General features: G+C 37.7%; 1 protein-coding gene and 1 long non-coding RNA gene across 2 annotated transcripts; both read right to left on the reverse strand.

The window, feature by feature from the left end:
- Positions 1-1,274: 1,274 nt before the first annotated feature.
- On the reverse strand, positions 1,275-23,426 carry LOC119650569. The gene is made up of 3 exons (XM_038053386.1): positions 22,162-23,426; positions 3,785-5,284; positions 1,275-3,287 (listed from the first exon to the last, which is right to left on the reverse strand). Exons 1-3 carry the CDS (start codon positions 22,219-22,221, stop codon positions 3,021-3,023), a joined length of 1,827 nt encoding a protein of 608 aa, XP_037909314.1. The 5' UTR covers positions 22,222-23,426; the 3' UTR covers positions 1,275-3,020.
- Positions 16,271-22,155, reverse strand: LOC119650570. The gene is made up of 2 exons (XR_005249332.1): positions 17,722-22,155; positions 16,271-17,158 (listed from the first exon to the last, which is right to left on the reverse strand). It is a non-coding gene; the product is annotated as an uncharacterized LOC119650570 (long non-coding RNA).
- Positions 23,427-24,893: the final 1,467 nt, after the last annotated feature.

Genomic DNA, 24,893 nt, shown 5'->3' on the forward strand with positions numbered 1-24,893 from the left:
GATGGGATACAGGGAATTAAACATGGGAGAAATAAAAAAAGTTGTTATAGAAGAAAAGAAATACATAGACGGTTTGCGGACAAGCAACATGTCGTGAGATTAGACTAAGAAGGAAAAAAATTGTTTAGGAAAAATACTTAAATCTTTATTCTTCCAACGGTCCATCGAGTTGCGTTGTTACTAGGGAAACGATTGACGAATTTCTATACCAAAAGCTAGTGCCACTGATGTCAATATGAAACGTGCACTTAGTGAGGGCCGATATTCTCAAGTAATGGGCAGTGGAACTAAATTTTTTGGAGTGAACCATGAAGGCACCGTCTTCTTCTGATGATACTCTCATTCTTGCTGAATTTTGCCTATTTATTGCAACGTAATTTCCTTAAATAACCAACTCCAGAGACAGAGAACCTCCTGATAACTTACCTTTTACATTGCGCGAAATCGGTGTTCATTTTGCAAATTCTAATGTTGTTAACGAAACATGATTTCTTGCATATTTTTTTTTATCATATATTTTCCAAATATTTTTTACAAAAATTTTATTACAAAAATCTTAATTTTAATAAAAAGTGGATATTTGCGTCTATTGATTTCTATAGAATATTAATAACTACCGTAACATAATTTCAGATTACAAACTAACATTACACTTACTAATGTTTTCATATATATATTTAAATGTTTGCATTAAAGGTAGAAAAGTTACAATAATTTGTACTATTTTTTCTTATTTCCGTATCACAAATTGATACAAAATAATAAAGCAACAATTTCTCCTTTCAAATTGTATGAAAGTAAAAAATCAAAAGCAAATTAAATGTACAAAATGATGAGAAACTGAAAAAAGCGTTGGCAATGGACGAAGAGAAGTAATCAGTCAACATCCTAAAAGCGTAGGAAGCTAAAAGATAATCTTCCAGCGCATCTAAGGCTTTTGAGAACGGTGACCCGGTGTCCCGTTCGTCCAGAGCCAGTCTTTGAGGAGAATTGAAGATAGCGCAGAAAGTGTAACAAATGAAGATTAGAATGCAGCCTAGCTGCTAATTAATTTCGGTAAAAAATCTTTTATTACTGTAGGCCTGAGGTAAAGAGCAATTTCATTTAGTGGATTACGAACAAATATTGGTTATTGGTCGTTAGTTTTTCTGTAAATATACTTCAAAAATTGGAATATTGATCGGTATACCCTTTGTACGTGTTCTGAAACTGGAAAGTCAACTTTTGTACGTTTCATTTCTCCTGAATTTTTTAATGGTAGCATGTTCTTGTTGAATGAAATGTGAATGAAATTAAACATGTAATTTTTGAGAAATTTTCGTAGCATTCAACACAGAAGGCAAATATTGAGATACTCAAAATCAAATCTAAACCTTGTAAATGGGATGTAAGTACTGGGTCGCTGTAAGTAGATGTAATCAACGGGATAATTGATACATGTTAACATGGTTGAATGCTACGAAAGTTTCAAGTTGCAAAAAAGTAGATGATTTAAATATTTCATGCGAATATACGTTCTAAATCATCGATGCTCCACATACTAATGGAAATAGTTGTTTCGATTGCACTCTTAAATTGTTAATCATTCGCAAATCGTTGGGATAAAGCCAAACAACAGAATTTGTTTTGTGATTTTCCAATTGGGTGAACTACACAAAATGTTGGATCTATTTCCTTCCAAATTCAATGTAAATAAGCTTGAATTTCAAAGACATCAGCTACAGCTCATAAAGCCAATGATACCAGATGCATAGAAAAACTATTTCAGATTTGTCTTGGTTGCAAATAATTGAGGCAGCTTCTGATGAATGGACGTATGTCGGATGAAACGATTTCTACCATGACTACAACCAAATGCTGAGTGATCAATTATGGTAAAAACGTTATTGCAGCGAAAACTCGGCGGAGTGTAGAATCTTGTGCATGGCTGCAATGTTAGGCTGATGTGGAAAAACAAAAGAATTTTCCAATTCGAATGAATTCACCGCAACAACATTCCCACCTCGTTAAACAACTTTTGCTATTTAAAAAATACCTTTTATTTTATTCTTACCGAAAATCAAACTTAGTTACTACAAAGAGATCATTTTTATATCAAAATTTTCATGACGCCATGTCCTTTTCAAACTGAAAATAAAAAAAAATGTGAACATATTCCATTTCTTGGAAAAGTCAAAATTAAGATGAAATTCTCTACATTATAAACTCATACAAATGGAGGGAAAATAAAGCGATTCTAATTCAATTTAACAAAGTAAGTAGTTTATCCTGTAACATCTCGAATTAAAGCTTTAACATAATCACATATTTTAAGCTAAACGTTTTGGCATGAAATTGATTCAATAAAGGACTAACGGCCTAGTCAAATGTTACTTAAGAAGAAAATAAGGAATGCTCAAATTTTACCAGAAAAAGGATATTGCAGACAACGTTCCACTAGGAAATCAACAGTAAACTGAAATTTGACGTATTATTTTCCAAACGGAATTTCCCTAACTTACAACCTAGTAGTAATTATAGCAATTTCTTAAAACGATGCATATTAAAAAGACTTAATGGACATTGCTAGTATTCGATACAAAGAATATATACACGAGGATATTTTCTGATCTTATCTTACAGCAGCTTTTGCAAAAAAAGGAATTTATTTAGTTTTATACGGCTGGGCTGTTGTGAACAACTTGATTCGTAAGAATAGATCTTACTATTCTTAGTCTAAACGGAATCGAACGCGAATCGTACCTCGCTAAATGCGGTACTACACAAAAATTCAACGAACAAACACACCATTCTAATCATTAAAAGCTTATATATTACTTTTTTATCATTTTCGAACCATCACAAGTGCGCCTCCAATCGAAGTGAATGGCGTCTTACACACAATCCTTATTACTTAAGACTACCTAACGTAGAAAAATATTTACTTGTATACATGAGACTTCCTCAATCACTTGGTGTCTGTAAAAAAATCTGATGAGCAGAGGGAGAACTTAGAGACTAACTGCTTCTTAATTAACATCTTAAACTATTCGATTAACCAATTGCATCTTTCGTCGATTGTGATGCTGTTGCTGTGATTGCGAGGACGGTTGCTGATGTTGTATCGAATGGTGTTCGAATACACTGGCCGGTGCGATTGAGTAATTGATATCGAGCCTTGCTTTTTTCGCTATTGGGGAATCACTATCGGAAATTTCGTATACTTCACCCTTCCCTATCGCCATTTGTATTGAATCTTTGCCAGGCTGTCCGCCACTAATGTCAATTGTTTCGTATATATTAGATACCTGTAACAGAGGGAAAAATATATTTGAAATCATTCCATTATTTTTCTATAATAATAATAATTTAAAACCAAATAAAGCTCTTGAATACCAGCTACAAAACGTGTTGGGACAGAACTAGCCAATCAAATTTATAAGCTTGTCTTCAAAATGAGGACGTTCGAATAAATATCGACATCTGGTTTGTAAAAACTACCGGAGAATCTCATTGTTGTATAGCTATTATAAGTTAATATCAAGAATTTATCGTACGACAAGTGGAAGATTTTTAACCGACTTAACCGACATGTGTCTCACAGAATTTGTCTTCACTCAACCTTCAAATATTTATCAACTTTTTGGGGTGGCATCAATTAAAATACCCAACTAACTTTGCCATGAAATTCGCCCTGGTCTAGGAATTACCAGGAGCACATTCTGTTACTATGAGAATTATACCTAGCAACAAGGGAGGTATGCTAATACTAGAAGTGTTATCAGTAAAAATTTACTTCACTTACCTCTATATCATACTTCTCATCTTCATCATCCTCTATCGACTCGGGTGTCTCGATAATCTGCTCATCCAATTCTCCTTCCAAATCACTACTCTCTTCCACATCCGACTGAACATCATTCTCTCCATCACTATCACCTGTGCTGCCATGTTTCATCTCACCCCTTTCAAGACTTTCCAAATGCTCGGGACAAACCATAGCTTGTCGGATTGCCATTGGATCCTTACGAGACCATTTCTGCACTTCTTCATCCATTTTCGAAATTTTCGACGGATTCATGGCCCACAAACAACCTTTGCGCTGACCTCCATTTGTCGCAGGCTTTTCAATTTTCTCGAAACATTTATTCAATGATAGATTATGTCGTACACTATTTTTCCAGCCGTTTGGAGCAGTTTTAAAATAGGGAAAATGTTCACACATAAAACTATAAATCTCGGAGACGGGCAGTGATCCGCTTCGTGAATTTTTTAGAGCCATTGCAATCAGGCAAGAGTAGGAGTAGGGCGGTTTCGGAAACTCATGGTAACTTGTCTTAGTTTTCGTTTTAGTAACATTGTTACTGTTGTTCATTGATTGATTGGCCAATGAATTCGCCTCGTTTGATATGACGTTGGAGGTTTTGGTGGATGATATGATAACATTTCTTGCCATTTGTTTCGGCGAGCTTACACCACTGCTAGTGTAAATACTGCCATTGACAACAGTCGAAGAAACGTGTTGGTTCTGCTGATTTTGCGATCCGCTATCAGTTTCCTTTTTAATATGTGTAACAATGTTCACGTGATTCGAACGGACAAATTTAGAACTGTCTATGTTTGCATGTTTTATTTTGGTATACGCCATACCATTTGCGAATGTTAGTCCACCTAATCCTGGCGCTAATTTGATCGTATTTCCACCAGCAATGGTTGCGGGAATAACTGGTGCATTGGCAGTAGTCGAGACTACTTTTTTTAGTCTCTCCTCCCTCAACTCTGTGAGGAGATCTTTTTTCACAGCATCAGCGTTTCCTCCAAACTTTTGTTGTTGAGAAGTTGACAACAGATTAGCCGACTGGCGTTTAGTCTCTTCAATTGGACGAATTTTAATTTGATTTGGCGAGAAAGTTAAGTGACTTTTGCTTTCTTTCGGACTAGGCAAAGGCGAGTTGCTGAGTTGAAAGTTATTCGTGTTTAAATTAATTTGACTTCGTGGGGAATTGAGCAGCGAACTATTGATAAGTGGCATCACAGAATTTGGATTAACACACGCTCCAACATCCGCATAGATCTCATTCGTTCCGGACCACTTTGTTTCTCCGGCCAACCATCGATCCGGTTCGATTACGTGTTCATTCGAATTTGTTGAATCGTTTTCAATTGACGAAGGCAAGTCATTGACTAGAGATGTAAATTCACTCACGCTTCCGACCACTGTTGCAACTTCGGCTCGAATGTCAATATCAAGCATGTCTTGCATGGAATCAGATATGAAGAAATCCATTATTGAGCCAGACGAATCCTGGAAAAATATAAAAAAATAAATGATAAATATGGATTGAATTTGAAAGACATCAATAAATTGCTGCAATTACTCGCATCCAAAATTGTGATGAGATCATTCTTTTTTGGTGATGTTTAGTTACAGATGTATCATTTTGATTCAACTTCATTATGAATTATCAATAAAATCTTCTATAAGAATGAGATGCTGGGTAAGGGAGCCTCAAGGCTGTGCATCATCATATTTGAGGTGATATCGGACGAGTGCAGAAATCGGCGGTGAGCTTTCTTTTCAGTCAAATCTATTATGTGCGTTTAAAAAAAAATCGAATCTGTGTGCGTACATTTTTTCTTTGCGTTTTTACGATTAAATCTTCGTAGTTTGTCCATGTGTTCCTTAGAAATAATGGGCTCAATACAGGCACTACTGTCATTTCTATTAGCTACATTTGTCTGTCAAGTGATAATACCTCTCGTTTTAAAAAATTAATGATAACGACGCTAACTAGTTAATAACAAGAAAAAATCGATTTGATTCGAAGTCACTCCTTTCCCGATCGAGCAACAGTGTCCTCTAATTTCAGAAACGAAAAAGCATAAGGCTAGCGTTCTCTTCCGAGGCTTTCCAGGAGGTTGTCTGCCTTTGACAATGCTAAAAGGACAGGGGCGAATAAAGAAGTGGACCTGCTACCTATTAAAGGCGAGATATTGGCGGATCCAGACCTAAATTTTCTAAGGCTCAAGGTAGACAGTGAGTCACAGGCAAATATAATGTCGAAGAAGGACGACTCTCCAAAATTAAGGAAAAGCATTAATGGAACCAAGAAAGAGGTCTGTGTGCGTTTTCGGAGATTAAAGGTGTCTCAACAACCCCCGTAAGCACAAATACCGAATAATCCGCAAGGAAGCCAGAACACAATAGCCTTCTGGATAGGCAAGAATCAGAAAAATAGAGATACCAATTATATTTTCATGAACAGAAGTTGATATTCTTTCCAAGAGTTATCCGGAATTACTGATGAAAGTGATCCATGGCTTAAATCAACAAATGATTCACTGACGAATCCCTTAAAGCGAAGATAGCGGACACGGGGGTCATTGGGGTAAAGAAAAGTAATTTGAACTGATGCGTTCTTAGTATATTTCAGGCGGAAATATGTATAAGCCATAGACAGGTGTCTCTACTTTAATCAGAAGCTATAGAGGACAGATTACGATACTAACGGACAACCGGAAGGTTATCAAGGCACTTAGAGCTAACCTGGTGAACTCTTGACTGGTATGGGAATAGTTTAATAATTTTAATACACATGGCTCGCACAAAAAGTATGCATACTCTGCGTTCTCGGCCATAAGATAACGGATGAGTTGATCAGGAAGGGAACAGAAACGACGCTAAATGCGCGCAGAACCCTTGTGTTTAACCGGGAATTGTTCTGTGACCATAACAAGGAAGAGCAACGGTTGCGAGAACTATATTGGGCGAATTTACCAGGAATGCAGAATAGTTTTAATTTCACCAAGAAGAATCTTAGGATCATAGTGGGAATACTGCACACTAAACTACCACGGGAATGCTACAGATATCTGGGGATATTATATTCAGAGCATTAAAGCCTCTGTACATATTCTGGTACGATGTTCTGCAATTGTGCAAATTAAACATCGCATCTGTGGAATGTAGAAAAAATCCTAAAATTCTCTTCTATTAGTATTAGCATTAACAAGTTTATGCACCAGCTTTTCGTAAATTCACTTCACAATCCAAAGAAATGAATCCACGATAATAAAGCGTGGAATTCCTTACTTTCGAAGGTAGTGTTGGTAATTTAGTCGGATTTTGATCCATAAAGGGAAATATAAGTTTGGTCGAACGGGAAAACTAAGTCCACCGCAAAACCAATTTGTTTTCTTGAACGCATTTCAGATTGGTACTTTTTCAGAAGAAAGAACATTTCATATTGTCCAGGCTGTACTTTGTATGCATCTTTGCTGTAAATTCCTTTTCAAATTTTCAAACCAAATTTTCCCAAAATATACGCAAACGTTACGGGCATTTTCCTCAGACTAAATCCAAAGGAAATTTCACTCAACATATCAACCACATATGGCCATCATAGACAAGCTGCTAGAATATCCAATTGGATCCCCTTCTATATATCGTACCGTACACTTCTCCAGGCGTTCATTTCACATGGAACACCGAAACCGCAAACCACTTCCCCTCGCTCGAGAACATAACACATACTTATGTCCAAACCTCTTCTCCCTCTGCACCCATGTAGATATACTAGACGCTATTCTTCTTCTTCGCACCGGTTATGTACTCTCCTCCAGTTGAGTGTACTCAGTATGTGTATCGGATATATGAAACAATACACAAGTGTTCATGGCGCGGCTGGAAATAAGGAAAAAGGTACAGTCGCGCCAAAATGCTTCGAATTTTCGATTCAGCACGCGCCCCTTCGGCTCGTTCAGCCTGTGGACGAGGAACATGCACGGCAAATGGCGGCCGATGTTCATCGCCTCGCCGCATATACGAAAGCAGGCAAACGAACCAGTGACCGAACAAACGAAAAAGATGCTTTTCGGGGGGAATGATATAATAAAGAATTTATGCAGAAGAAAAAAAGTGCAGTTTGGCGAATAAAAGATACCTGAATAGGTTCGCAATGTGTAATGGATTAGTCGCGGATTTGGCGGATTCTCACCTTTGTTCGGGGACAGACAAGTTGACCCTGAGAGCGTGGATTTCCTGCGATAGACAAGCGAAGGCGATGGATCTTGGAGACATTTGCCATGCCTAGAGCCCGTCGGCCGGCTACCAATCTCAAGCCTCAGCAGCATGAAGCTGGCAAATAAAGGCGAACTGATAGCGGAGGCATGTTGAATTCCAAACGATGCCAAATTGGAATGTTGTGGGCTCAATTACAACGCGCCCAAGTACGATGTACGTTTCAATACGTACTAACGGTTCGGATTAACGCCTAAGTGTATGTTTCTAACTTTGCTTTGGGAAAAGTGGCGATTCGTCGCCCATCGATATTTGTCTTTCATAAGCAAATTTGTTTTGATTATTTTACAATAAGTTTTCTTTATGGATAGGAATATCTCATCGAGTCGCTACGTACTGCGCTCTTGTTGAATAACAAAATTAGATGCCTTTAAATGAGCGGCAAATAGAGGTTGTTGGCAAGAATCAGATTCCAGTAGTTGCATTGTTTCTAAACATATTCAAAGAAGCAAAAGAGACTGGATCTGCTTCAGTTTCAACTGGTGCTGGTGACCACATAAAATCCAAATCATCTAATGCGGGCGACCGTGCTAGAGAAGAAGATTGAACGAATCGAATGATACATAGATAATGGATTGACCTCCAATTCACTGGTTCTCCCTCTTTTATTTTTTTTGCCTCAACTCCTAAGTTATTCTAAATGAACTTTATTGTTGCGGCGAAACAATTAACACCCCGCTCGGGTTTGAATTGAAATCATGAAATATCCAGTAATTCATCATTTAGTTTGTTTCACCAGACCCCTGAGAAAATAATCTTCAATCCAGAAGATAGCGGATAATTTCAATATTCAGTGAATTATCCCTTTGCAGACACACCTGGGCACATTTCCTGCCAAAAGAAAAATTATCGCCCCTTTTTGAACCAGTTGTTAGTTCATAGGACAACAGGAATCGAAGGGAGCCGAAATTTCTTTCTTTAAATTTAATCAGGAAGATAGTTGGATTAATGCGGAGACCAACAAAGATTGTCTTTATGTGGTTTCCCATGAATTAGCAGATGTTGATTTGAAAAATATTTCATATTTTCGAAAAATGACTATTATTCGTGGAAAGTTGTAGGTTGAATTGCATTGGAATCTTTACAAGAGTTAGACTTCGTTCTAATTTATACATAAAAAGGTGGAAAATGCATAAATTCGAAAAAGTCCCAACAATTTCAAATAAATCTCCGAAATCGGGACCTGTTAATAAACCAGCTACTACCAATAATATGAAAATCAAGCAGTAGCCGAACAAGGTTATAGTATAACAATAAACTTTTTTCTTACTTCGTACATGTAGATTTTCCTGTATCTAGCGAAGATTTTACTGCTCCCAGAATAGTATCCCACTGAACATGTACAAAGACAAGTTTATCCAAACCGAACAACTTATTTAGTTATGCTGCGTAGGTGGAGCTTGAAATGTTAACCTGACTTTACGACACAAAGTTTTCTCAAAGAGAATCTATAGTAAAGTTGTTGAGGTAGTCAAACAGGGAGTACGGTCCCACACGATAGCACTATCACTTTGATGGAAATCGTTATAGTAGCGAAAAGCTTCCTTTTCCGGGTAAATTTGCTGTATCAATGGGTGAAGCGATGGATCCTTTTGGGGTCAGCAATTAGGTAGATATGGATACTTTTTTTTAATTAACACAATTCCCTAACATCCTACAACATTTCAGCACTGGTACCTGAAGGGATCATCCCTCGTGCTTTCGTTAGCCGATTCCTCGCGTCTTAGAAAACCTGCCCCTTAGGAAAGAGAACAAGTAAATCCTCAAAGAGCTTCAACGCGGCCCTGCTTCTTAAATTACCGCATAGAAAAACAAGGATGATGGTCTCAACTATATGCAGCCAATGTTAGGAAAAGGGGGAAACGACCCAAATTGCACGCCTTACAACGAAAATAACTTGAAAAGGCTTTCTTCAGCAAAAAATCTGCGTAGTTCGCCTGTGGCACGTTGGGTCCAATAAAAGACCTGAGCGCTTAAAGCAGCTTCTTAATCCCCCCTAGTCCAGCAAAGGAGGTAGTCGGATATCAAAGGCATATTACTAACGTGATCATCGTCTAATGCATATTTTTGTTTGAGACATGAGGGATCCTAAGTCCACGTCCATTTGATGTTGGACCGGGCCAAATGAAAATGGAATGGGGACTTAGGATCCCTCTGCTCTGAACGAAACCGTCAGTCTTTTTTTCTTTTTGTATGCTTGAGCGCCATGCCCCAAACGAGGGTAAAACGTAGGAGTAAGTTGCTCTTAATTTGGTCCGGTCCAACATCAAGTGGATGTGGACTTAGGATCTCTCACATGTCAAACAAAAATCAAGCTTAGGCTTAAACTAATGGCAGTTTAAATTTGGATATAATTCGCACCCTTGTCATGTTTTTGCGATTATATAAAAGAGCGTTTTCCAGCTGTTGTCACTTTCGGTTGCACTGCTCCCAAGGCAGCATGTGATGAATTACCTCTGCCCCGGACGATACCGTCAGTGTTTTTTCTCTTTGTTTAATGTATAGTTTGAAAAATTCAATATGTCCAACATTTATGAAGAAATTCTATAACAGCGTAAACTAACCCTGCGAGTTACCCATAATTGAGCATCGTCATCACTGATCACCTACGTAGAAATAGAAACGCCTGGCAGCAAAATCTCCAACGACAAAGGAAGTGGACAATATAATAATGTCGATGTGTTTGCTCGATCAAACGGAAATACAAATAAGTCGAAAAAGGAAAGGTTAGCGCTTAATGTGATATCTTACATGACAATATTCGGTGGGAAAAAAATGTACACCTTCCTTTGGCCCGTATGAGGACTCCCTTAAACTCAACGTAGAAACGCGGTAAAATGTGGTGGAGTTCACAGTTCCAACCACAGTATATCTAACAGGTAATACCCACACAATCTTGATCGGGCTTGTGAATGTTCTGGAAAAGCTTATCCCTTCACATCATAGGCCCTCAATATCTAGCAGTATCTGCGGCTGTGATGAGTACGGATAAGTTTTCCCAATACATTTGTAAGGCCGGTTCATTTGGTGTGGATACTACTTATTTGATATACTGTGATTCCGAACATTCCACTAAATTTCGTGGCGACAGGTAGAACCGTTTCTGAGAAAAGTGCGTCTGATGACAGACAATGAACACAAAACTTTAAAAAAGCCTTTATATTGATAAAGGAGTATAATAAGTTGACAAATAGTCGCTTCAAAATTTGCTTCTGAATTAGGCGTAACATATTTGAGGATTTCCAACCACATAAAAGATCGAAATTTGTGTCCATGTTTTTACTTTTTCCAGTGATTACATATTATTATATTATAGGTATTAATAATAGGTATTAGCACTGATGAGATAGGCACAATTTATAGAATAAGGAAAACAACCTAGTTCTTTTCTTAATCACATAAAAGAATTTGCAAAAAAAAGAATCTTCATTATCGCCTTCAAAATAGGCTCCTTTTATGCCAATACAAAGACGCCAACGGTTAATCTACTTTTTTATACGCTTCGGCCGGGGTCGCTTCTAGTTTCCTCGACGAAGTCCTTTTTTCGATTTTGATTCATTTTTCGCACGACATTCACTAGATTGTTGGCCCTTTTTGACGTCATATTCATACACTTACGTCTCGGTATCAGTAATAATGCTTTTAACTAAGGTAGGATTATTAACTTTGGCAAACATCTGTTTTGCAGACTCGTTTTTTATTTGCAAAAAATTCAGGTCTTTCGATACGGGCTTGCACTTCATACCCAAAACATCAACCACAATGTGTCGAGCCGATCCATTATCATTATCATCGTTAATAGTGGTGGGTGGACTGCTCGCATGAGTAAATTCTCCACGACTTCAAGACTTTTACTGAATACTTCATGCTATTTAAATATTTGCATTCTTCATAGAGGAGACTTCCTAAAGCACTTCTGCGATATTTTCAAAAGATCCGTAGCCGTAAGGCATGAAATTTTCAAACCCGCTCCTAGTTATAGTATGTTTATCACAACATCAATGAATTTACATTGTTTTCTAATCAAAGTGCGTTGTTTTTCACTTCTTTTCTTATGAAAATCGTATCAGTGAAGACAATTGTATTGATCCTGCAAGAGTCGAAATCATTCTAGATAAGCCAGATGAAGAACTATTGGGCCCCGTTGATAGCTATAGTACACCTTTTACTATATTATACTAATCAGTTAACCAACAGACATTTTAGGATATCCCTAATTGATTTAGCTTTTTGTTTGGGATTAACTATTCTCCCACCCCAAATATAAAATTTGCAAATAATATCATTACATTTTAGTTTGGTGATAGTTTAGTCTTCAATGACCTATGAGTATTCCCAACATGATCATCCTAAGGCTGTTTTTGATTAGATTCAATCAATCCTGTGAGAGTTCTGATTCATATGTACTACTCCATTCCTGGTAAACCATAGACACATTTGCAGACTACGAATAGATGCATAATATACGAATCGCATCTACTATAGTCCATATTTTAAAAGCAGTTATTGGAGATTGAAATCGGCTGGAGAACTGTAATGGTGCTTGAATATTAAAAATATTTTCCAGTTCGTTTCAATCTATAGAAGTTTTTATTTTCCTGTTTTTTCCAAACCGCGAACAGAACAAAATTGCGTTTGTTCTACGGATACTTTTATCGTATTTCATAGTGTATGAAACTCCATCAATGTTGCGTTAATTACAATCGTTTGAACACAGCATGCCAACATTTTAACCGAGAAATCAGAAAGATTATTGGCCACCCAACCACCAACAAATTCTCTTCCATAAATGTTTGTATTTTATATTTGTTTGTATTGAGCAGGTTCATCAGTCAATTTCCAATGTACTTACATAGCTTATTATGATTTTTACTTCCAAACCATTGTGTGAATTGTATAACGGCGGTCGTTACCGAGTATCTTTTTGGGAATTAGTTCTATACATCTGCTAACCGTGATTGCGAGTAAACATCTGGTGATTTGCAACTAAATAGTAGATTTGGATAAGAGGAAGCAGTTAATAACCGTAGGTCAACGAACTCAGAGGTCAACCAAAGAATTCAGATATAGAGATCCCCACTGGAGCTCACACTTTCCAATTATTTATCAAGGGAGAATCCTCGAAAAAAGCTCTAGAAATTTGGAGCAAGGTGCCCTCGACAAACAAAAAATTAAAATAAATGTAAGTAGCGTCGAAACGTGTTACAACTCCTTGACCATGAAAGTCAAGGCAAAATACTACCACCCACATTTTCCACCTAGTAACCACTTCCTAACGCATCAACGCACCTCAAACAACATTCAGGAATTCCAATTTGAAAGGGAAAATTAAGACACTGTTACTCTAGGTCAGGAAGTCTCGAATGAAATGAAAATTTTTTATGAGCACGGAATCACACAAAAAAGGGAACGGTATACACCGATAACCGAGTTCTTTCCCAATTTGGAAATGCTAATTATTAACCCGTTTATGTAGCAGTTGTGGCCATGTATTGAACGTGAGATACCCTTCAATATTCAGATATTAGGGTTTCTTGTTTCCGCCGTTTTGTCAAGCCAAGAACACCCAAAGCGTACGTATGAATGTATCTTAATATCCTAGCAGCCAAGTATCACGGGATCCCTTCAGCTTTTCATATTTTGTATACAAAACAGATGTATTGCGATATGAGCGTGCACTTACTCTTGCCCAGGAATAAACCATATGCGATGTCAGCCAGTGCCAAGTTCATTATTTATGTGCATACACGATGCGTGGTTTTCAGTTTGGGAACCGACTGAATGTTACATACTCCGCACAAGGTATATTTATAGGTGTGCATATATAAAGTGTACATTCGTTTCTACGTACGGATATGTACACACCGGGGCCAGTTCAATTCAATTTCACTTTTGAGCAGCATAATCAAGTGGTCCCAGTGGTGGCATGAAATAGCAACAGCAATGGCAATGGAAAGGAGTAAACGATGACGACACAACGACTGGTTTGCACCCAAGCAAGAATCAATGCTTCGAAGGCAAAAAAAAAGTATCTAAAGTGACGACCAGATTCACCACGGTGAACTACACACAATTTTGTTTTGGTGCCGACTTTTTATCATTTCTCAATGAACACGAAAGCAATTCTGTAAGGTAGGCGCACGAGAGACGTCTACGTGCATATATAATCTGGGCAGCATCATCATGTATACGATTATATAACAGAGCACGTGAGCTGGCCTAGTTTTTGCTATTCTTGGGTTACTGACCTGCATATTATCGATTAAGAGGGGCAAAGTGAGCTGGTTTGACGAGACATCTCAGGCGATAATTAATACCCAGTGCTTTCAAAAATATGGAAATGCTAGATTAGATTACTATGGGAGCTTTGCAGATATCTTCCTTCTTGTATTATTTAATCTATATTGAACTGTTCGTGCTTTACCGTACTATTTCAAACAATGGAATTCTAAGTACCTAACCTAGCTAGCAGACTGCGTGTTTACGTTTATAATCAGACTGTCCTCAAAAACGAAATTAGATTGTTTAACAATGAGAACTTTGACCATATGCTATATTACCCCACTATGGATAAAAAATCACTACATTTAATCATTTTAGATAGAATTAAAGTTTTAAACCCTTTGACTGAAAAGGTACCCAAAGGGCTAAATTGTAGCAGAAACGGCAATTTTTATCTACATTGAGCTTCGGGGGCTAGGATTTCGCTATTTTATTTCGATGTATAATAGGACATCACTTTTTTGTGGCCATCATAAAATTACATTAAGCTCATTTCAAACTTTTTAGCTTCGTCTGAAGGTTCATATCCTTTTTTGCTGCTTTTCGCTCTTGACGGAGGGCTAGCTGACCTTCTGTGTGATATGATTTTATACCCAAGAGGATATTACCTTTCCATAAAAACAGCGAAACTTCTGCAATATGGCATATATGAAATTGTCTCAACGGAATCCTCGTTAACCCTTTCCCCATCTTTTAAAACGTAGAAGTAGAACAAATGTTAACTCATTTAAACTACTTACAACTCTATTCCAAAAGGTGATACCGAGTGGAATGTAAAAAGATGAGCAAGATAACGATGAGGTAGTTGAAAAAAACATGCCTCTTATAAACCAAAGGAAGTTTGCTAATTGGTCCATGTGCCCGCTGAGGAAGGGCTTGCCAAAAGATAAAAACTGTTCTCGATGCATATTTTTGGTTAGTTGATTAGTCATCATTCAGAACTGATTAAAGGGTTCACGAATCTGTATATAAACCATTAAGGATCAGTTTTCAAGACATCTGGATACTTAGGTAATGGATACTATTTGAAGTCAAAGCCTATAATCTGGATATCTCTATACAGTGTGCAATGTTATCATAGCAGAAAAACATCAAATCATCTCCGCTTGTATCTTTGTGAATGAATAGATGGTAAATACCTAAAGTGATAAGATTGTGACCAACCAAGAACGTTCCAGCTTAAAGGAATGTAATTGTCATGTAATATTGATCCTGATACTGGTGAAGTAAAAGATAGAAATGTTTACTTTTTACAATATGACAAAAGAAGACGTAGATAACATAGGCAAGGCATGCGGTACTTATGATGCAACATAAGACCGCGGAGAGTGGTGATATTCTGCTTAATGCTCTTTTTCCCTTTCTAGATTAAATTCTTTAATTTATCCTAGAATTACAAAAGAATAAACCGCAATTTAAAACATAATAATAATACTGGACCGTCGTGCACTCACATAAGAAATACACAAAACTGTTCATATCTGAAGCAAGGAGCTTCCAGGTCCCAATTTGTTAAATATACTCAACCTACCATTCGTTGATTATACAGAAACCTTGACTAGTTTTGTAACAGTTCTATCTATTCTTTGCATAATGGCGCATGTTTGAAAAGAAACAGAACTCTCAACTATAAGATAAATTTCAATCGTAAGTTTCAACTTGGAAAACCTTGAACCCTTGCATGACATCATATGAATAGCAAAGAAATAGGCTATCCTGCGTACACCAGGAATTTTGAGAAAGATCACTGTCGATCCCTTTATTTAATTCAGAGCCAATAAATTTACCCGTAGCGATACCGCAAAAAGAAACCGTTTAGAAGTAATTATACCTGCGACTTGACAGGTAGAATCCATTTCCAATCGAGATTATATTATCTTAAAACACAGTGAACGTGTTTTAAATAGAAGTATTCAATAAAAAAAAAGGTTTATTGAAGTAAACCGATTTATTTCTGGAGGCTCCATTTCCGATCCCTTTACCTAGCTCAACTACAAACGTAGAGCGTTTTCATATTTAATAACATGTTTCAAGTTTACCAAGCTTTAGAAAATATCATTTAAGCAATAAATGGATGGCGTTAATGTTAGTATGTGTCTGAAAATATTCAAATCATACAAAACGGTTTCATTTCAAAAAGGTCAAGCAATTTATTGTTTTTCAATTCCTTAGCAGGTAAAAACGTTTTTTTTTCAAAGAGCAGGGTACTGTCCGAATTTTGCCTTCATCACGTCTGATTCTACTATGGCCTTAAGCGGCATGTGTTGAATTTGATACTTTTTCAAGGTTATTCCCGAACCTTAATTTGGGAAACTTCTTGAAATGAATTTGGGAAAAATATTAGGAGATTGAAAAAATGTGTCCTCTGGTAGTGGGTGGAAAATCATGTGACAATTGAATTCTAAGGCAAGAATTGAATCTTCGAAAGTTATGAAAATTTCTACCTGCAAGGAATTTTCTGTAGCACATGGCGCCTAAGATGCTGTGCGATCTTCCAATAAATGTGAATCCGACACTGGTATGTCGTTAAATATATGAAAACTTGCTATTTGAATATAATACGTTGATATATGATATAACAAAAAATACAAAAAGTAGGATATAACTTAAATAAGGACTTGTCAGCAACGCATTTTCTGTTGTTGAGGCGGACGTTTCCGTGGAATCAATGCAACCTGGTTTAATAGAAAATAGATGAAATTTTACAACTTAAAAGCTCAAATACCCATGGTTTCGATGTGATATATTTGGGCTGAAGGCGGTTATTGCTCGTGAAATGTACGATGGCATATTGAGATGTTACTTTCGAAAACATTACTAGAAGTATAAATTTGTTTGAACATTTTGTCCCAGAATTCTAAATACTATTATGTCATTCTGCAGAGAACCAACTTAGATTTCATATTCCACTGGCAAATATTTGGAGGCAATGTGCAAATTAAATAAGTATACAAAGCGTTAACGGAATAATGTGGTGCTCCAAAAAACGTTGTAAATGAGTATTGAGTGACTTCACTTTAAGAAGACTTATGCAACAGAAATAGAATTGATAATATGTATCATTAAATAAATTTAAGGTCCGGAATAGATATGAAGAATTGCAAAATATATTTAGATCATTTGCAACTGAAAAGAATAAGATAAATCCATCTGTCGAAGAATTCTTTACAGGAAATTCTACCAAATAATGAAAATAATAATTTGCGTATCATCGATTACATTGTTAGTGGTAATAAAAAATCAAAGTGATATGATAAATCTTCCATATCCATAACGCATTACGTAGGCATATAAACCAAAACATAACGGACAAGGAGCTCCAGCAAATGTGCTAAAGGATAGTAGCAAAGAGATATTTTTCCATCCAATGGCAGACTTACCTTCTAACTATTAAAAAAAAGCCGCAGCGTTAAACTAGTTAGCAACTACGTAAAAATCTAAGGAGAGTTAGATAAAAAATTGCAAGGGATTGCTTGCAGAACTGTAATCGAAGTAGAACTACGATATATTTTACACGAAACGTTAATTTCTATACTGTTCCGTTAACAAAATTGCCGTGACCGGAAAGACTTTTGTTACAGTCTCCCTTATCTACCTGCATTAAGAATCAAAAAAAAAAACAATTTGGCCTGCACTATGAAACTGCCTAATAAAATTTTGCTCGTAAATAAAAGTTGTGGAGAGAGAGAGAAAGATTCGGTCGGAAAATCTTGGGAACATTATATGTTTTATTGTTAGGTATATTAATGAAATACTAGTTTCGAAACTTAAAAATTAGGGTGAATAGCTAAAATTTATTCATTGAAGGTAGAAATCTTCTCAAAATACACTTTGCTAACTTTTAGGAACGAGGTAGCATCACGATAATAGAAAATATATTTTAAGAACAGGTATCTCTCCATTTTCCATACTTGGAAATTTATCATGTGCTGATTGATCCAGTGTTAATGAATCGTCCTGTGAATCTGACAAATCTGGTAGGGTTGTGGTTCATTTTTTTCTATTGGATGTCCAGTCCATTGTTACTTTTAGTTAGGTGCTTCCCCCAACAGGATTCAATGCAAATTGATATCCTTCAAATTTATAAAGAAGTCATATGCTACATTTGGATGAATTCCTCATATTATTGAAGCAGATACAGATGGTTTTGTTTCTTAATGCGGGGTTTAACCACTACAAATTATAGTTACATGGTAGAATTAATGAACATGCTTTGGGAAATAATGGAAAATTTGTAGAGCGCCCAGAAATCGCTGTTAGTCCCATTGAAATACAAATAAGGATATGATTCCAGTTTTGTCTTGAGCGCGAATCCGAAAACAAGTAAAACTCCTTAATGGAGTCTGAAATTTGGATAGTGATGTATGTATCTATATTTCATTAGGAGCTGTAGATACACAATGTTTTCGCACGCAGTCATTTCACCTATACTTTTTTAATGCGTTAGAGGTGTACATATTGCAACCTTCAATTTTTTTTCCAAATTGGGTAATTTTCGATCGCTTATTCATCGATCTACTTATTCAATTAGAGTGTAAACTTCTATTTTACAAAGGGGTCTTAACCCCCCCACATAGATGGATATTGGGCAGAACTAACAAGCTACCTGACTGAACTAGCTAAAATTTGCTCCAAACTCATCCTAAGACTTATCGCGAGAAGCATTTTTTGTAAAAAATTTTTTATTAAAATCGAATTATGGTCTATCTGTTACCCTTATTGATACGAAATTGCAGAAAATGTGGGGATTGACTCGCATGCAATCAGTAACATTGTTCTACATTGAGTTTAAGAGGGAGGGATCCCATACATACGTATTGAAGTCGATATTAGTTTTAGCATTCGTTGCAAAGAGAAGGAGGTCAATTACTTCAAGGTTCCGTTCCCAGAAACTATACAACCTCAAAATCTGAAAAGATTATGGTGGTCCATACACAGGTTGCTCTCCTTCCTTCTCCATACCGACATAAATTTAAATAAAGTTAAAAACAGCATATTACTATATTTGTTATTAGTCCTTAATCTTGAAACCTCCTTAAATTTATTCTAGAATCATCAAGTTTTGCAGTAATATATACTATACTTGAGGGAAACTGCACTGTTATTAATAAAGTTATCTTTTGTGCAAATTTATTGCAATCTAAGGCATTGAGTGTCAGAATCACACTAAGTGAATAGTTTGACAAACTAAATGCAACATTACGTGCTAGGTAAAAATGGGCGATATGGCCACTAAAACCTCATCATCTTTTGTAAGAAAACACAAAACCTTTCATAATTCAAGCGTTCTGCTTTTCCGACATTTTATACTTGGAACCAATTGTTGGATATCCAAGAGTTTAAGTAATGTCTTTTTATGAAAGTAACATGGGATACGAAATGACATATACGATTGGCTTTTAAGATTCGAAAAATTATTGTAAAATTTTTAAACCAGAGAAGATACAATAAATAAAAGCTAGTTGAAAAATAAACGGTCTCAGTAAATGTATTCAGAAGTGAAAGCATTTTGGGGAATTCCCCCAAGTTTCAACAAAAATGTTATAACATGATATAAATGTTATGTTATGAGCCATAATGCAACAAAAAAATAAAACCATTGAGGCCTTGAGGCATTGAGGCAGATGTCGAATGTAAGATATGTAATATCGTAATTTCGGAGTACAATATTATTAAGAACCTGCTGGATTATGTTGACGGTAAACTTCGCGACTTCCATTCTTCTCCAATAATGAAGAAAAGTTTCTGCCGAATATATTCAACATTTTTGACAACTTTGATCCGCTTTTGGCAGTCAATATGTGGAAGAAGAACCCATCAGTGCTAACAAGAAACAATAATTTCGATCACTCTACAATTTCCCTCCTACTTGCTTTAGAAGATTGATTGGAATGCTTTCCGAGCTTGGTATTATTCTAACAAGTTGTTGACGGAAGCATCTTTGCGACCTTTTCACCTTTAAAGCTAGGTAGAAACTAAATTCATACCTCATATAACCTCTAAAATTTAACCCATTGATGAGGTAAATTAATCTCCCGTTTGATGGTAAAATCCCTAAATGATGAAAATAATAGATACCCTTTTGCCTAAACATAGCGAATACCAGATATGTCAATTGCTTCAATTCTACCACTCTACAGCCAAATCGCTCCTTACATAGCATTTCAAACATTCAGTAATATTTATTGCAAGCTCTTGTAGATCATTTCAGAGAAGCTAAAAATTTCATCCAAGTCTCCAATACCTCACCTCACTTGCTTCACTACAATCTACAAATAAACTTCATAAATTTTCTATCAATGTGGAACTTATATAAAGTCTGAATATGTATGTAAATTCCAAAAATAAACAATATTTCCAATTTCGCCTCGAAAACACAACACACGCACTATCTAGGCGGCAATTGAGATGATAATTACCAAATGAAAAAAGCTCCAGAACAAATTTCATTGACCCCGAAAAAATCCGAATCGTTCTCCACTCCCCGCTGCTCGCATTCACTACACTAAGTGAGCTCTTATCAACCACTTACTGCCGGATTCAGGCACCCATTCAGAACCCCAAATCCATCAAGCTCTAACCATAAACATCAATCAATCGCATCTAAAACAATCGCAATTCAACCTCAACGACAGCCTTGAAAAATCCACAACATCCACTTGGGCTACAAATAATCCAGTCGCCCACTTGCGTGCTCCCCGGCGACCCTACGCTGACACCGGAGGCTCAACTTCATGCAAGGGAAAACATTTCCCATGAGAAATTCGCCTTCTTATCAGCATATCATAGAGAACCTTGCGATTTCATTGCCGCGCGTTTTTCATTCAACGACCTTAACACCACCCACAGAGGCCACGCATCCCCGCTTTTCGGGCCCACAGCCCTTTCCAAGACTTTTACCTCTGCGTTCCGTCAGTGAATGGATTTCCCGCTAAATTTCACTTCGAAGAAAATCATGTACTCGACTTGTGTACAGCAAACAGTGCTGGGCCCAAGTGTCAAAGACCCGAGCCGATAAATATAAATGAAAATGTTTACTTTGCGCGCGCCCTACCGCCCCAACCGCTAGATCAACATCTTAGTCGCGCATTTCATGCTTTCGTTCAGAACTAGGAAGTGTCCACGGGGCGCGGTGGCGTGCCAGCCAAAAGGCGCACAACTGTACGCACAATCCGAGCTCCGGAGCAGAATAGTAAAAACAAACAAATTGCAAATTGCCATACATTTATCAAACTGTTGTGCGAAGGGGAGGATTTCGGGAGATTGCCTGCCGGCACGTCTTGGCAACCCAATGGGGCATGCGGTGAGCTCCATCGAGCCGGCAGCCAATTCATGCTTTCTTCTTGAATCGTTCTCACGGTAAACATAGGCCAGAAGAGCGACAATGTTGCTGGCTGGCTCTCCACGGCCGAGCAGAGCCGACGAGGTGCAGGCCAGAAATGAATAAAAACATTATCCGAGGCCCACCTCGCAGAAGGAGAGCATCTAAATGAATTTACAATGTTTATATACAAACAGCATTTTATGGCACGAACACAGGCCAGCTCGAATCTGCCGATCCCCCGCGCCCAGGCTTTTCGTTCCACAATGTATCTTCACTTTTTGCTGTTCTCGTTCGGTGCCCCATCTGGCCCCCGATCAACATCAACGAGCTAAGACCATTTTGTCGGTCAGCATCGAGAAATTCGACTGCCCATTGGCGGGGAGGTTTCAAGGCCGAGCGGCCCGGCAAAAATGTGTACATCGACACCACTTCCGATTTGCATTCGACCGATTGGCCGCATCCGAGTTTCCCACATTTCACCTCTATCGTCACTTACCGCATATTTGTTCAGGAAGAGGTCGTGGAATCCGGCCGAGGTATCCTCGCATTCGTACATCTTTCCGGCCTTTCTCTGCTTCCGATGCTCCCGCAACTACTTGCAACCGACTAGACTAGATCACCAGAGCCGTTTCGCGGGTGAGTGCACCGTTCTATTGCAACGGTAAAAGTAAAAACAATCGCTCACGCATTAATTGACAACATCCAACATTCGAGGCAGGAGCAGTTCCTCCCGCCGGGCCGACTATTCGCGCCTTTTCGCACTTCCAGCACACTTCGCTCAAGGGACAGGGCCGTCGACCAATTTGTTCTAATGCATCCGTAAACCAAGAAAATTCACATTTCCCTCCGCCTTGGCGATCACTTTTCAGTTCCAACTTTTCTTTCACACGGCCACAGTGAACGAGCACGACACGAACGGCAATACGAGCGGGACCGGCTCGAAAACTACACAAAACGAATCGAATGAAAACGTTCCCCGAACGAGTCAATTTGAAAATGTACGGCAGCCACGAAAACGCGCGGCAGATGTTCGTGCAATGTTTTCCACGTGATTGTACCCCGTCGTCCTCTTTTTTTTCCTACTATATACTTCCCCGTCCTATATACCGCACAGTAAACAAACTCTATCCTATTGAAAATCCACGCTAGTGTGCGTCACATAAACACTTGCCGCACACACTATCGTTCCTCGTCAACGGTTCGGTTAACGCGGAAGGGGCACCAGTTTCGCTCGGTCGGGGAGAACAAAGAAAACTTCACACCACTACCTGCAGCATGTGTGTGTTGGTATATTCGAAAAATGTTATGGATTTCCTTATATTCTCATACGAGGGAAATTTCTGTTTCAATTTCTTATCGCTTTCGATTTTCCGTTGATTTCAAACAATCGCACTGCTTTGCTATTGGATTTGACGTCCAGCACTGATCCCGATGCGCCCACCATTCATATTCACACTCAAATTCTCGGACAAATCACCTTTCCTAGTACTTTTCGGCCAACGAAAACTTGACAGCAATTTTGCCGGGAACGTTTTGTTATGGCTCCGACACAATCTCCAAACGCTAACTTTCTCACAGAGTTTCAGCGCTTTTTCAAACGATTTACCACGAGAATTCGTGCGGAACACAAAAGAAACATACTAAACAAGAATCTGTGCCAATTTATTTGAATTTAATTTGGCTAAATCATAGGCAAAACGGAAATTGTGATAACCCCGCGAAACCTCACTACACCACCACAGCACGAATGACGGGCGAATGGGGTCTTGAACCCGAAGCTGAATTCACCACTTCGATATAAACCACAGCCGCAGACCACGGCCGAGTCGGACATTGACAAAGAAAAAACTGAACGAAATGTTTTTCGGAGTAGAAAAAATGTTGCCGATGGTTTCAAGAGGAAATGAGCAATTTATTGCTAAACATATAAACCAATGTGGCCGATGCAGCCGCTTTGCGTGAATTTATTAGTTAAATATATAGCTTGAAATGGATTCAATTTACGAAAATAAATATTCTTTCCATCGTGGGATGTACACAAAGTAATGTGGAAGAAACTCATCGAAGCTAACTGAGGTGAGATTGTGACTTGATGATGATAAATGGTTTGTGCCTTTATTAAAACATATTGTCACAGTAAAGTTCCAAAAAGATGGAAATCTGGATGATTTCTATATGAGCAGTCATCTTGTTTCCGTATATTTTATTAGGTGAAAGGTACATAAACGAAAACAATGTGAAGGGTCTGGTATCTGGACAAGATGAGTCTAATTTATTTAGAACCAGCGCACACAAAACACGGTCAGTCATTCTGAGTTGTGGGTTCTTTATAATATGAATTCTCGTCACTGTCTGACCGCTGTGTGCATTGTTGCATAAGGAAAGAACTCAGAACGCCTGTCTGCATTGGACGGGCTCGAATGGTTCATTCTGTGCCCCAATCCTCTATCACGAAAAATTGCTTTGTATCGTTAATGCTACGTTTTCTGAAAATAACCAAACTGTTCCATTGTTTTGACTCGCGAATTGAAACGAGTTAACTGCAGATTTCGGTTTTGTTAGTTATTTTAATTTTATATATGAATTTATAGGATACGAGACTTTTGTCAGTACACGATTCTTATCGGTTAGTGCCAAAGGAAAGAATTTGAAGCTCAATTTTAAATAGACATGGCGAGTGATCTCCATTTAGCTCCTGCCACGGTGAAAAAAGAGCAGAAGCGGAAAAATGGAAAGTTGGATAGGATCAGCATTAAAAAAGAGAAGAATTCAAGAAATCTTTCTACAATCAATCAATTAGACGGTGAGCTGTGAGTTTCCCATTAGATAGCGTGTTTGACCAGACCAAGACTAATTCTCCGTCGGGTTGATGCAATTCCGATTCATATCAGAATCTTTATCTATCTAAGGACATTAGCTATCTAATCCGCCAACAAAAAAGTTCTTCTGATTTGTGAAACACTATGTTTTCCTGTAGAAATGCGTCTCTGGTTTACTTTTGCACTAGCTTCGCTCCCCTTTTAAGTTTTTGGTTAAACAAAGCCTTCTTAGAATCGAGTCGATATCTATCTGTCGGTCTGTCTCTCACACCGGATTTATTTGAAAAAGGCTGGACCGATTGTCACAAGTGGTCCCATTTTGTGTTAAGTGAAAGTGGAAAGGTGAAAGGTGAATGGAGGGTGTAACATTTTTTTCACAAAATGTGGCAATGTGGGGCATCAAATGCAA

Source organism: Hermetia illucens, chromosome 3 (assembly GCF_905115235.1).
Source record: "Hermetia illucens chromosome 3, iHerIll2.2.curated.20191125, whole genome shotgun sequence".
Lineage (NCBI taxonomy): Eukaryota > Metazoa > Arthropoda > Insecta > Diptera > Stratiomyidae > Hermetia > Hermetia illucens.

Bases quoted from the DNA above. Each gene is read 5' to 3' on its own strand.
- LOC119650569 (XM_038053386.1), bottom strand. From the start codon at position 22,221: ATGTACGAATGCGAGGATACCTCGGCCGGATTCCACGACCTCTTCCTG. The intron at 5,285-22,161 runs GTAAGTGACGAT...ATATTTTTCCAG, and splicing joins TCTTCCTGAACAAATATGCG to GATTCGTCTGGCTCAATAAT. The intron at 3,288-3,784 runs GTAAGTGAAGTA...CCTCTGTTACAG, and splicing joins ATGAGAAGTATGATATAGAG to GTATCTAATATATACGAAAC.